General features: G+C 36.7%; 1 protein-coding gene across 3 annotated transcripts; it reads left to right on the top strand.

Annotated features, from left to right (window-relative positions):
- The first annotated feature begins 154 nt into the window (after nt 1-154).
- On the top strand, nt 155-13295 carry GPD1L (glycerol-3-phosphate dehydrogenase 1 like). 3 transcript variants are annotated; one of them, XM_039336329.1, is made up of 8 exons: nt 156-358; nt 3009-3186; nt 4208-4348; nt 6142-6280; nt 8683-8795; nt 10097-10330; nt 10941-11047; nt 12438-13295. In XM_039336329.1, exons 1-8 carry the CDS (start codon nt 195-197, stop codon nt 12532-12534), a joined length of 1173 nt encoding a protein of 390 aa, XP_039192263.1. In that variant the 5' UTR covers nt 156-194; the 3' UTR covers nt 12535-13295. The 3 variants fall into 3 exon arrangements, with proteins under 3 accessions (XP_039192265.1, XP_039192263.1, XP_039192264.1); XM_039336330.1 differs by having other exon boundaries at nt 168-296; XM_039336331.1 differs by lacking the exon at nt 10097-10330 and having other exon boundaries at nt 155-358.
- Nucleotides 13296-14483: the final 1188 nt, after the last annotated feature.

Raw genomic sequence — 14483 nt, 5'->3', positions numbered from 1 at the left:
CCATGTGCAAGAGCAGCAACACACCCAGGCTATAAACTTAAACGTTATGTAAACCTCAAAAAAGTGCAGGCAGAAAAGAAACACGCGTCGGGTTAGTTATCGACGTCGACTACAATTCCCAGCAAGCCCCGGACGAGGGAGTTTTTCGGCTCTTCGTGGAGGCGGGTTTGGAGGCGGGCTTGACTGCTTCGCCTATGTCGGTGCTTCATGGCCGCTGGAGGTTTCTTTGCCGCGGCCAATTGGGATTCCTGAGCTCTTTTGCCCTGGGCTCTTTTTCGGCAGGAACGTGCCCTCAGGTATTTCCAATGGCTGGAGCCTCGGCACCCTTGAAAGTGTGCATCGTTGGGTCGGGAAACTGGTGAGTGGAGAAGTGCAATTCGCCTCGGAGTTGGTAGGGGCGTCAGCAGAGCTTGCACTTTACTATGGCTGTTTTTTGTGGGGAGAAATACCCGCATATTTCATCCCTCCACGAAAACTGACAGTTTCCCTAAACTGGGCGTGGACAGATTTCCTACTAAGCCTGCTCAGGTGTTGCTTTGTCGGGCAGGTGGGGCTTTTGCACCTCACCCTTTTGCAGACGGCTTTAGGGGTTGAAGGCTGCCCTTTCCCCGCCTGATGTGGAGGTGTGGCTATTCCAAGTTAGTCCCTTCATTAGGAAAGGGGGGGGGGGGCTGAGCTTGAATGTCCATTGATGGCCCTAGCATTTCTCCTCCCAAGAGTTTAAATCTAAGGCAGTTATCTACGATGGTATTCTCTCAGCCAGATCCTCCACCTGGATATGCTGGTTTTTGAAATGATTGTAGATACTGTTTAGCAGAGCCAAAGCTTACCTGATGGGAAAAACTTCCATAAAAGCATTGCTCTTGCAGTGATTGCAGTGCAAAAAAGTGTTTCCCTGCTGTATGGCACAAGTATTTATTATAGTTACAAACCAATAATTCCAGAGGATAGAGCCAGTTACATTATTGGAAGTGGTCTTTGGCTATAAAAAAGGCAAATTCCTTGCTGATAATCTTAGGAGAGGGTGAACATAAAATGCAACCTTATAAGTGCCCTTATATACATTTAAGTTGTAATTCTCATCTTAAGCCCCGTATACTCATGTCGCACTATGCTGAAATAATTCTTGGAAAAATTTGCAATAGATTTTTGGAAAAAAGTGCAAAAGAGAGTAGTCAAAATTATTACAAGTCTTGAACACTTTCCCCATGAGTATTTTGATGTTTTAGCTTGTAAAAAATGTGATTATGGGAAAAATGCAATTGAGGTATAAAAATCATGGGTGGTAAGAAGAAAGAAAGGATTCTCTCAAAACTTTAGGGCCTGAAGGCATCTAATGAAGTTGATTGGAAAGAAAGCATTTATTCATGCAGGACATACTTAAGCTGCAAAATTCATTGCCACATAAGAGACATGATGGCAACAAACTTGAACAGCTTTAAAAAGGGATTGAATAACTTTGTGGGGGATAGTTCTATCAAGGGCTGTCACTTGTGATTAACACAGTTTAATTCGGAGTGGGGCAGCATCCCTTCAGATATCAGGTGCAATAAGCATTGTTGGGAGAGAGGTGTGCCTCTGTTTCACAAGCATGGCAGAGACCTGCACTGGTTGGTCCCAGTGAGAACAGAGGGCTTAGGACTGGGACCAACTTTTCCTGATCGATCAGAGTTGTTCTTGTGTTCATAAAAATTCCTGTTAGAAATGAGGATGCTTGTTATGGAACACCACTTATCTCTTTGGGGTTTTTTTTTCCTCCAAAAGTAAAAACCTAAATTAATCCCTATATTTTCTAGGTCTAGAATCTGTGATATTTAAATTAACAGGATCAAACATTTGTTTCAAAAACCTTCAAAAATTTTCTTGGCTGGAAACCAAGAGACTGTGAGTTCTAATCCTGCCTAAGACACAAAAGGAGTTAAGTGACTTTAGGCCTGTTTCTCTCAGTCCTGAGAAGCAGACAATAACAATCTATTTCTGAAATCTTTCTAAGAAAACCACAGGGCCTAGACCAGGGAGTCACCAAGAGTCAACACTGGACAGAAATACTGTACAGAACAAAATAAGGGAGTTTTTTCTGCAAAGAGAAGGCTGAAAGAGTTGCAAATAATTGAAACCTAGGGTCTTGATATAATGATCGTGAGCCCACCTTTTATTATAATGACTGTGAGATTTTCATTGTTCTTAGCTGCTATTTTATGCAATGTCATATTATTTATGTTTTTAATTATTGGATATGCTTTTGTTTTGTTAGCCACCCAAAATCATGACTATGAGATGGACAGCCACCAGGGGGCAGTATACACTTTTTGTTCAGTCAGGTTGGCTTCTCAGAGACTGTAGTTTTCTTGACTAGATTTTTCAAAATTAGTTTGCAACTGCCTCCTTCCTAGGGCTGAAAGATGGTGACTGGCCTAAGATCACCATTGGCTTTGTATTCAAGATGGGATTGACACTCATGGTTTTTCAGTTTCTAGCCTAATACCTAAACCACTACACCAAACTGGTTGTAGTATATATTTACTTTCATTCTATTTGAAATTTGTTGAGTTTAAATGACCATTGATACCAGGAATTGGACTATGGCATTTGAGATGTCTACAAACAGTGCATTAGTTTTAGGAGTTTTCCTGGCACTGGAGCTTAATGGTGTTGTCCAGAGTTCAATTCCCAGTGTAGATATTGTATAAAAACTCATAAAATAAGAGCATGGCATAATATAACAACTGTATATCTTTTTAAAAGGAAAGTAGACAGTGTATATCATTCTAAAGATAGGCTCTGCTATAAACCATGTGATGATTTCTAGATAGAAAACATGCTATAGTTTCAATGAGCTCTACCACTAGGACATTTCTCTTCCAATGATAGCCCTACATTTGAAAATTATATGAATTTAATTGGACCTATTATCCGATTATTACATTTCTTCCTCATTCTTAAGTTGCATATTTTATAGCTTGTGTATTTTATAAATTTGCATATTTTGTAATGCATTTTTTTTCCAGGGGTTCTGCTGTGGCTAAAATAATAGGCAACAATGTAAAAACAATGCAGAAGTTTGCTTCTACAGTGAAAATGTGGGTTTTTGAAGAAACTATTAATGGGAGGAAACTTACAGACATCATAAATAATGATCATGAGAATGTGAAATATCTTCCTGGATATAAACTACCAGAAAATGTGGTAAATATTGGAAGGGATATATGTGGGCATTGATCATATATCTCAATACACTTTCTCTTGATTTCATATGACATACAATTCCTGCGAAAGTAAGAAAACTCTTTTGGAAATTTCTGGTCTTTCATGAATGTCTGCTACCAAACCAATTATAGGAAATTGGCTACCTGTCACCTCACTGGATCTCAATCTTGGCTTATTAGTTTTACCTCATGAGGATAAATTAGATAACTTTCCAGATATCAAAGAAAATAAAGCAGTTTTCATTGGCATGTACATATGTTAAATCTCAAAAGAACAGTTGCCATCCACCTCAAAAAGTCAAACATAAGGTGCCTTCCTTTGAAGGAGTCTTTCCAATAATTTAATTAGAATGCTGTGCTTATATTTTTACCATAGTTTTTATTAAAATATTTTAAATCTATAACAAATACGTTTAAGGAAAAGATACAATAAATGTCAAAGAGAAAAAGGAAAAGAAAACAGAAGAATAGAAAACATGAAAAAATATTTAAAAGAAATAGTTTCCAATCATTCTCTTGGTAGCTGCATTTACAGTTGTATCAAACGTATTTCTCTTTAAGATTATATCATATTTCTATTCTGTCTATAACCTGTTCTTTCCTCAAAACCATGTCACAAGATTATTTTCTTTTTTAAGCAAAAAGTCTAGAAGGCTTTGGTTATAAGTATATTCCAAATTTACTTATTTGTTTGTATTTGCAATTTGCTACTATGGTCAATTGGATATGCAGATATTAACAACTTGGCTATTCAATTATTCATTCCGGAAATCTATAATTTTCCAGTTCCATCTGCTGTAATACGACTTATCAACAAGTTTTGCAGGGTTTGTGTAATTTTTTTTTACTATTATTTTCAAATGGTCTCCTTTTGACTTTACTATATGAATTTGCTATTCCTATTAATTAAATGCAATTTAAAATAAAGAATAGTGAATTGGGTATCTTTGAACATGATTACACATATCTTCTTTTTTTCTTTTCCAAATTTTTTTTTTCAGGTTGCAGTCCCAAATTTGACTGAAGCTGTGAAAGATGCAGACTTGTTGGTTTTTGTCATTCCCCACCAGTTCATTTATAAAATCTGTGATGCAATTGCTGGGCATGTAACAAAGCAAGCTGTTGGTATAACTCTCATTAAGGTACAGCAAATAAGATACAATTGTTTCTTTTCATGTATAAAATGATACTCTGAATTATTTACCACAGTATTCAATTTCTGTAATTGCTCTTAACAGAATCATGAAGTACATACAACTCAAATAAGTGACTCTGGGCAGCTTATTAAACAACTGTTCAATGAAGTGTAGATAAAGAATTCTATAGAAATATAAGCCAGGGAACCTTGGTGACAAAATGTCAGTGATAGCGTCAGGAACTGCCCCTTGGCCATGATGATTCAGATTACGAGTTGAAGTCTCATTCACCCAGCCCGCAGAAGCACCCAAGGGCAGCCATCTCCATGTGAAGAGAGTGGGAAAGTGGAAGGTAAAATATATTCAGGAGCAGCTGGGTGTTAGATATCAGGATAGATCAATCCAAGGTATGCTCAGGAGGAGGCTGACAAATTCCTGCAGTTGTATTCCCACCTGTATATAATTTATTTATTTAAAACATTTGTTTAATCACCCCTCTTATATTTTTCTCTGGGCAGCTCCCAGTAAGGTCAAAACAACATTAAAAAAAAACATATTATAATTATAATAACTAAATGCATTAAAAACAACAAAAACTTGGTTCTGTTGGGTAGTCATTTGTTATAGAACAGAACACAATAGAATAGAACAGAATACAGAGGTGGAAGGAACCATGGAGATCTTCTAGTTCAACCTCCTGCTCAGGCAGGAAACTCTATACCAGCGGTTCTCAACCTATGGGTCGCGACCCCATTTGGGGTCAATCGACCATTTCACGGGGGTCGCCAAGCAAGGCTGTCCGCCATTTTTTTCCCCTTTTCTGGCAGGTGCCTTACCTCCCTTGGGCTGGGCCAGCTGGTGGCCCAGCCGGTGGTCGGCCTGCTCCGTCTCTGCCGCTTGCCAGCTATGCCTCGGCCAGTGCAGGGGGCGGTACCACGCATGCATGGCGCTCCCGGGCAGGGAAAGTCCTTGACTTACGACTGGTTGGGTAGTCCTTGACTTACGACCGGTTTAGTCCTCGACTTATGACCGGTTGGGGGTCGCGGCATTAAAAAGGTTGAGAACCACTGCTCTATACCATTTCAGACAAATGGTTGTCCAATCTCTTTTTAAAAACTCCCAATGTTGGAGCATTTACAACTTCTGGAGGCCACAACTTTCAGAGACCCTGAATGTTGCTGTACGTCCTGATGATTGTACACCTCTTTATTTCAGTTACTCAATAGACTTGTTTAGATCCTGGTTTTTATTACATGATGGTAATGATTATGCATTTATTTCAAAAGTTACATAAATGGGTTTGGGGGAATGAAAATTAGCATAAAACCAAGTTGTAGTTTTCCATCCCCTGTTTTTTAGCAAATATAAATAATGAGGAAAACTTTTTCCTTCTTTCTATGTTTTGCTCCTGTTCACTGGATTTTAATGTATGCCCTAACTGAAAAAATTAGGCAGATTCAGAAATAACTATATTTTTGCCTACTATGGTGTTCTAGTAAAATAATGTGATATGTTCCACCTTGTTTTTGAATAGTGATTTTAAAATGTTGAAAGGAAAAAATGCTAAATGTTCATTTAGTACAAGACAGAATTGTATGTAAATCTGTAAATCTATGCTTAAAATATGTGATAAACTGAATATGTCTGATTGTAAGCAGACACTGCATCAGTAAAGATTAGATAATTTTATATGCTATGCACATGCCATTGTAAAGTTCATCCAGAGCATTACTGACTGCATATTCTTTTTTAAAAAATGATTATCAACTGCAACCATTGCCTTCCTATGTTTCTTGCAGGGTATAGATGAAGGCCCTGAGGGACTCAGACTCATCTCTGATGTAATCCGGGCAAAAATGGGGATAGATATCAGTGTGTTGATGGGAGCAAACATTGCCAATGAAGTAGCTGCAGAGAAATTCTGTGAAACCACAATAGGTAAATTTTAAAAAAATAACATGATGCTTTTCAATAAATACCTTCATTTCAGTTTTGCCCGATCCTTAGTATCTCATGCATTTGTTCATATTTAGTTTGTAATCCTGCCCATGGATTAGTAATAAGTAGGTGTTATTGAACTTAGTGATGCTGACATTAATAGTATGATATTGCTTACCTCAATTCTCTGTAACAGGAATAAGCAGTGAGTATTTCCTTTGTGAGGATAGAAAGGATATTCCTAACTGTTATTCTCCTTTAAAAAAGAAAGAAACTCCTAAATTTCCAGCTGTGTTTTTTAAAATATCAATAGAGTTGCTGTTCATAACATTTGGGTGGGTTCAGGAATATCTACAGCAATAATCATTGGGTTTAAAATGACAAATGCAACTGAATAATCAGATCTCTGCTCCTTATAATCAATCATTGCATGCATTATATAGCTATAAAAAGAATCATAGTTTCGATTGCCAAATCATGCCTCTCATTTTAAAGAGAGTGTTTATTGCTGCAGAGGCCTCTGCCACTGCTCTTCAGCAATAACCTTTTGCTCTCAATAAAGTGGCATTTTGTTTTTCATTTCAGTATTGTTGTAAAGCCAGGGAAATTAATGAAGCCTGGGAAAATGGCCCCTTGTTATTTAACAGGAATGCTGATTTACTACCAGCTTATCATGTACTTAGGAGCCAAGGGCTTGGCCACACAAGGAAACAACAGCCAATCATGAGCCATCAACAACTAATCAACCAATAAGAAGGCACCACATAAATATTACTCACAGAATAGCCAAAACATATATTCCAGTAGAGAGAATTCTCTGAAGATGGGCATATGTCCAAGAGTTCGGAAGACTAAATCTCTGGTCCCGGTAACTGACCCACATTTGATCTTAAAGCAGATTTCTTCAGGCAGAACCCCTCCCAGTATTTTGGGACTATAATTCTAGAATATTCAACCAGGACTGAAATCCTGGAAGGCCAGGCATCCAGAGCAAAGATCCCCAACCTTTTGGGAACCAGGGACTGCTTCCGTGGAGAGAGGTTTTTCCGTAGACTGGAGGGTGCCTAGTTTTGTGTGTTGCCTGCATCCTGCAGATGGGGCTTCACTTGTTTGCGCAGACCAGTTGCTGACATGCCGCAGACCGGTACTGGTCCATGGACCGGGGATTGGGGACCCCTGATCCAGAAAATATCAGACTGAATTATATGGTGAATAGTGCAATCCAAGATAGGTCTATTTAAAAAGAAATTCTATAGAGCAGGGGTGTCAAACTGCTGGCCCACAGGCCAGATGCATCATGCCAAAACCGTGCCCACCCCATTGCCGGCAATGGAAAAAAAGTCACAATAGATCGCAACACGTCACGTGACTTGCGAGTTTGACACCCCTGCTATAGAAGTTAAATGCGTCTTACTATCAGACAAGCACTAGCAATACAATATCTTGACATACTTATATTAAGGCCTTCCAAAACCTGCATGTGCTTTTTGTAGCTGAAAAATCATGTCTTAATTATTGCCTTTGCATCTCAAATACACCTGTTTTGTCAATAGTATTATTCTTTCATGAAAGGATAAATTAGGATGCTAGAAATATGAAATATGTGTTGCCTTGGCTGATTCAATATTAGTCAAAGGGTAAATTAGTTTTCTCTATATTTTATTCACCATAATACCGCATTTCAAAACGAAGAGGCATTTATTAGTAAAAGCCTACATCAAATAAAATATGACTAGACAGCATATAATTGAACATATATACAAGAATCATCAGGTGGCTAACCTCTAAGAGATTTTCCCCAAAGATGCTTTTCCAAAAGGCAACTGGACTTTGTCTTTTTCCTTGAAAACATTTCATTTCTCGTCCAAAAAGCTTTTTCAGTTCTAACTCTTCTGAAGCTTCTTGGATAAGAAGTGAAATATTTTCAAGGGAAAAACAAAGAAAATCCAGTCCAGTTGCCTTTTGGAAAAGCACCTTTGGGACAACCATGACTTGGATGATTGAGAATCTCCATAGACCTCTAGAGCAGTGTTTCTCAACCTTGACAATTTTAAGGCATGTGGACTTCAACTCCCAGAATTCCACAGCCAGCATTGCTGGCTGTGGAATTCTGGGAGTTGAAGTCCACATGCCTTAAAATTGTCAAGGTTGAGAAACACTGCTCTAGAGATTTCTCCGTCTATTTCTCATCTCTCACTAGAACTCTATCTCAGCCATTCTGGTATAAATTAACAGTTGCTCTGGAATCAGAAGGATTTGGAGCATGCTGAAGATTCAACATTTTTAATTGAGTTGTGTAAAGTTTTTATTTTGTTTCCTGCTTAGAAATGCTGAGATGATAATTAAATGACATTAGTAATTTCTTTTCCCCCTTTCCTTTCCCTGCTTCCCAACAAAAATAGGGTCTAAAATCTTGGAAAATGGCCTCCTTTTCAAAGAACTTCTACAGACCCCAAACTTCCGAATAACTGTTGTGGATGATGCTGATACAGTTGAGATTTGTGGTGCTCTTAAGGTACTTTTTTTTCTTTTTTAAAGAGAGCATTAAAAAACTAAATTGCCTCCCACCTATTCATAAGAGAAATGCTTGCAGAGGAGTTTGTTACAAGAATTGATTTCAGTGTTTGCTTCCTCTGCAATCTTCAGTAATATGTTGATGCCAAAACTGCCTTATTGGATTAATGCAAAAAAATTTTCAGTACATAGGCACTTACATCTTCCTCTTTCTTCAAAAGCACTTTGAAATAGGAGTTTTAGATTTTTATTGTTGGTTAGTTTAATGGTAGACAACAAGAACTAGGGCAACTTTTTCCTTTTTAGCCAATTGTATCTCATGGGATAAAGTTCGAATTGGACTGAGTTCATGCAAGATTCACATAGAATTAAGATTGGTAGCCAAGATTTGTAACCATGGTGAATTAAGGTTTTTATATCTTGGTTTATAATCCTAAGTGATACTGAATGATTTCTTATATTGCAACACATTTTTTTCATCTCTGAATGGGTTTCCAGACAAGATACAAGGCACTAGAGCTTATAATTCTTAGAATTTCAGCCAACATGGCCACTGGGATATAATTCATTATATAAAGGTGATAGACAACTAGTTCATGCCCTATTTAAATGCGTTTCCATCACAGCAAAGAGTGATCAGATAAAATGTAAAATTAATTCTGGAAATTGATAATTGTTTAAGACTATTCAGTATTATCATACAAATCAAACTTACTTTCAGAAATCTGAATTTCCTTTCTTCAAGATAATGCAGTTGCTTTACCCACCAGATAATATTGCATACTTCAGGCCAGACATAAGAGAAGGCTTACCAGTGTGATTTAGAAATATGCCTGCCCTCCCCCCCAAAAAAACAAAAGAAGCTGGGATGGCATCCTATGGGTTAAAGAGGATGATAGGAACAAATGTACCAAGGTTCCTTTATTGGAGTGGCTTGGCTCAGCAGCCTATTAAAGAAAGATACTGTATCAATGATATATCATTTTGTGCTTGTAACATGTTTTCAAAATTCCAAATTTGCTTGCTGGCACCTAATCACTTTTGGTGACCTTCTGACAAGCAAAGTCAATGGGAAGCTATATTCATTTAAAAACTGTGTTACTAACTTAACAACTGCAACAATTCATTTAACAATCGTGGCAAAAAAGGGGCAAAATTCACTTAACAGATATCTCACTTAGATACAGAAATTTTAGGTTCAGTTGAGAACTTGAAATTTATGTTGCATGCATGTAATTGTAGGTTCAGTGGTTTTTTCAATCATCCTGTAGTCTCTTTGCCTTTTCCGTGTCTTTTATTTAGAACATAGTGGCAGTAGGAGCTGGCTTCTGTGACGGTCTTCGCTGTGGAGATAATACCAAAGCAGCTGTCATTAGACTTGGATTAATGGAAATGATAGCTTTTGCCAAAATCTTCTGCAAGGGGCAGGTCTCCATTGCTACTTTCCTGGAGAGCTGTGGGGTTGCAGATTTAATCACAACTTGTTACGGTGGCCGAAATCGGAGAGTGGCTGAAGCATTTGTTAAAACAGGAAAGGTATATTACTTGTGGTGTCAGGGATACTTTCTCCCAACCCAAGTGGTTAACACATTTGGAATGATTCTTTTGTAGCTGTATCAGAAGATAATAAGATATGTTTTTGCACTTAGTTATAAGTTATTGAGTTTATGTTTCTATAATGTAACTGCAAACGTTTTTTTATTTCTAAACCGTACTAAAATTACAGAGTGGCCAAAAGGGGCCTGTTTCCTTTGCTTTTAGTAAATATTTTTAGAGGACTCTTAACTTGTGTTAAAAGGAAAATAAGAAGAAAACAAATCCCACCCAAAAGTTAGTGATCATCCTGAATCAGAACCTCTAAAAATGCCTCAGGCAATAACTGCTTTGTTAAAAGTAATAATAGAACTAGGCAATGTCATAACCACAATGCCAGTGTATTCACAGACTGTGCTAATAACAGATTAACTGCTAATTGTAATAAGAGTATGACTTGCTAATTGCTTGTTTTTAAGGTAGATTGGTAAAGGGCTAATCCACTAGGAAGTAGGAAGTAGGATTTCTGTCTGAAACTCTTAACAGGTATATTTACATTCTTATCTATATCAATGAAACTTAGAAATACTTTTTTTTTTTTTTTAACATTCAGAGTATTGAAGAACTGGAGCAAGAGATGCTGAATGGGCAGAAACTTCAAGGACCACAGACTTCTGCAGAAGTGTATCGCATTCTTCAGCAGAAAGGTTTGGTGGAAAAGTAAGTGGGCGACTAATCTTCTTATTTCTTTCCCCTATTTTCAACCGCAAATACCTCCCAAATCTGTTCCAAAAACTTTTGGATCATTTGAGATTGTGTTAGGAAGTAAGGACTTTCTTCTACTCAGAGAGTTTGCTAGGATGAGGAACTAGTGATTACTGAGTTATATATTTAAATAATCTCCCAATAATAATAATATTAATATATAAATAGTCTCATTCTATTTGTTTTGACAGAAAATAAAAAAAAAACAAATTTTATCTAGTCCTTTTAAAATTGTGTGCATGCTTAAGAATGTTTGCACACTTGATTACTTGAAAATTCAAAAAGTGTTTATCCTAAGTTCCTGCAGTAGTTTTCCTGTAGTTTATTTTCTTTAATCATAAGCAATATACCAATTTGTTTAACTTCCAGTTCCTTTTAGGAGTTGCCGTTATAATATGTTCTCCCAACCTTTCTCTGTTTTATTGTAAAAGTTACTAATAGAAAATAAAACAGAGAAACACGACCTATATTTCATAAAGAAGTTCAAAAACTCCTACAGAATTTGATTTTCAGTTCTTGTGACTTGTGAAGTTCTTATGATTTGAAAACAAAAATGGTTGGAACATTTGTGGCCTTCCCATAAAGCAGGGGTGGGGAACTATGGCCCTTTTATGACTTGTGGATTCCCAGGTATGCTGGCTCAGAAATTCTGGGAGTTGAAGTCCACAAGTCATAAAAGGGCCATAGTTCCTCACCTCAGCAAAAGGATAAATCAGTCGAAATTCTTAATATCTGGTTCCAATTTTTAACATATCCATGACAGGAACAAATAGGATATACATATGTTGTTGTTTTTCTTAGCATTTTTCCAGCATGGTTGCAAGGCCCACTTGTTTTTGCACTGAACTTGTCTGGTTCTTATAAGCAAAGCTATCAAGGCATGATGCAAGAGGGATTTTGTTAATCACAGAGCCAAAAGGAGATTCGGGCTGAGAAAGAGTGACTTGTCCAAAGTCATTCAGCTGGTTTCCATACTGAAGTGAGGACCAAAATCTGAGTCTCCCAATTCCTCATCCAATATTTCAACATGTTGGCACTCAATGAATACATTGTAAAATGATCTGGTAATTTTGGTCTGCAGAATGTAATGAACAAAAAAGAAGATATGTTTTTCCTCTAAAAATTTTATGATTTTTTTATTGCACTATACTTTCTTAATTGCACTATAATATATCTTAATGTAGGGACTAATATATTTGCCTGAATAGAAAAAGGAGATAACAAATCAAATAAATAAATAAATGGTATCTCAGATTTATTTTGGTCATCAGAGGATCATGAAAGTTGAACACCTATAGCTTTTATTCTCTTCCTAGTAAGATGATTACTTGTCTTATTTTTTTAGGTTTCCACTATTTACTGCTGTTTACAAAATTTGCTATGAAGGAAAGCCTGTCCAAGAAATGATTTCCTGCCTCCAGAGCCATCCAGAACATATATAAAGCATGCTTTTTACCATTGTCTCATCTCCTGCCTTTTCATACTCATTCATCAGTTCAAATTAATGTAATTGATTTGCCTACTCCACAAAGAAATTGTAGAAATATGTGTGTCTATGGATTTCTCTAAATTGTGTATTATACAATTCCTAGAATACTAGCTATTATTTTTACTGGCTAAGATTCAGATGGCTTTCAAATATAATGTGCAGAAGTTGCACACTCCTCAAACTTTGTAATCCTCTTGCCCTATTTGAAATGCTTGATGTTCCTGTAAGGATAATTCTAATGCTTCCTTTTCCAGCAGGGATTATTCTAGAACCTCCCAGTGATTTAAGGGGAAGATGCAATTAGGACAGAACTGAGGTACTACAGTACTGCAAAATTTTATTGTACTACAGATCCCATTAGTCCCAGATGCGTTAATAGCAATAAGGAGAGTTTTAGTTGTCAATATCTGGAGACCTATAAATTGAGCATATCATGCAATGTTACCTAGAAGCTGTTTGCTAAAGTGTAGCAAGCTTCAAGAACCTGCTTTTTCAATCAGATTTGCACATCTTGTATGGCATAGATTACCATTTAATGAGAATTACTTTGGTATCATTTGATTAGTGGGAAGTGGCGTTAAGATTTTTAAAACTTAAAATTTATTCTTAAAAGTAATTTATTCTTAAAAGTAATTTAAAGAAATGGAGATTTTTCAAATGTGCTTTTTAAGTGATCGTGATCTTTTTTTCAAAAAAAAACAAAACAAAACAAAACAAAACTGGCTTGCCAATCCAGTAAGTGTATGGAAGTGCAATTCCTTAGGATTCCTGCTTTATTGGGATGTGATGGGAATTGTATTCCTAAGATTGCTGTTTAAGGCAAAAATTGCCCTCCAATATTTATCCCTTCTCTAATTTTCCATTCAGCTTTCTCCATTTTCTCTACCTAAGCCACTTTGTATTTTAGGTAACAAATCAAAGCTTTTTTGATCTAGCAGTGATGCTTAACATCACACATTTTTAAACAATGCATAATCCTATGGATTTATATATGCAGCTCCAAAGCTGCTCTTATCCTAGCTGAATAATATTAAGGAGATTATGATATAAGTATATGTATGAAGATGAGGCATAACTGTGTGAAAGTTTTTACATGTTATGTAACAAGATTGCAACCCACTATCACTCAGATTGGCCCACTGACCAGAAGTTCTTTCAGGTGGAATTTAACAAGTAATCTGCTATTATGCTCTGATGTGCAAAACTGAGACGGTCGCTAGAAGTTGGTGTAGAATCTTTGTTTCCTCAGCATATTGTTTGTCCATTTGTGGGATTAAATTAGAAAGGGCCAAAAAGAGTTCTTTTCTCCAGCAAGGTTCCAATATGGGAGTGTATAGCTTTTTTACTGAACTAACAGCAGCATGTGTGCTTTGCTTTTACACTATCCACCAGTCCAGTGCTTGAGATACAGAATGGACATACATCAGCCTTTCATCAACCTGGAGAGTACAGATCAGTAAAAATCTGAAAAGTGTGGTCTCCACACAGTTGAATACTACCCAATTGGGAAGCCTAGTGCAGAGGAGTTGTTTTGATTATATCCAAAGTGAATATAACTTGTGATTCCCATTACTCTGCAAATGTTCCTTACTACAAAACATTATTATTTTAGCTGTTTTTATTTTGGTGCCTTTTTTTTTTTGCTTATGTTTCAATTGTTATTTGAGTTGCCTTTGAAAATCCATTTAGCAGGAGCCCACTTGTTAGATATGACTGTTTAGAATGGGAATAAGATGTTTTTGGAAAAAAATGATAAAAATTATTTTGGTTAAATAAGTAATAGTCTGATTAACAAACTATGTAAAGCTATCCTCTCAATTGCTACCTTCAGATCTGTGGAATTACAACATCTGTCATTTGTGACCAACAAGGGTAGTCCAATATTTCTGGAAGGCATTTGAT

The sequence above is a fragment of the Crotalus tigris genome, unplaced genomic scaffold, assembly GCF_016545835.1.
Source record: "Crotalus tigris isolate CLP2741 ecotype Arizona unplaced genomic scaffold, ASM1654583v1 scf7180000017666.27876245, whole genome shotgun sequence".
Classification (NCBI taxonomy): domain Eukaryota; kingdom Metazoa; phylum Chordata; class Lepidosauria; order Squamata; family Viperidae; genus Crotalus; species Crotalus tigris.
The sequence above is the reverse complement of the archived record's forward strand: the minus strand, read 5'-3'. Positions and strand labels throughout refer to the sequence as shown.

Coding starts and splice junctions, on each gene's coding strand:
- GPD1L (XM_039336329.1), top strand. CDS start 195: ATGTCGGTGCTTCATGGCCGCTGGAGGTTTCTTTGCCGCGGCCAATTG. Junction 3,187..4,207: donor ATAAACTACCAGAAAATGTG/GTAAATATTGGA, acceptor TTTTTTTTTCAG/GTTGCAGTCCCAAATTTGAC. Junction 6,281..8,682: donor ATTCTGTGAAACCACAATAG/GTAAATTTTAAA, acceptor CAACAAAAATAG/GGTCTAAAATCTTGGAAAAT.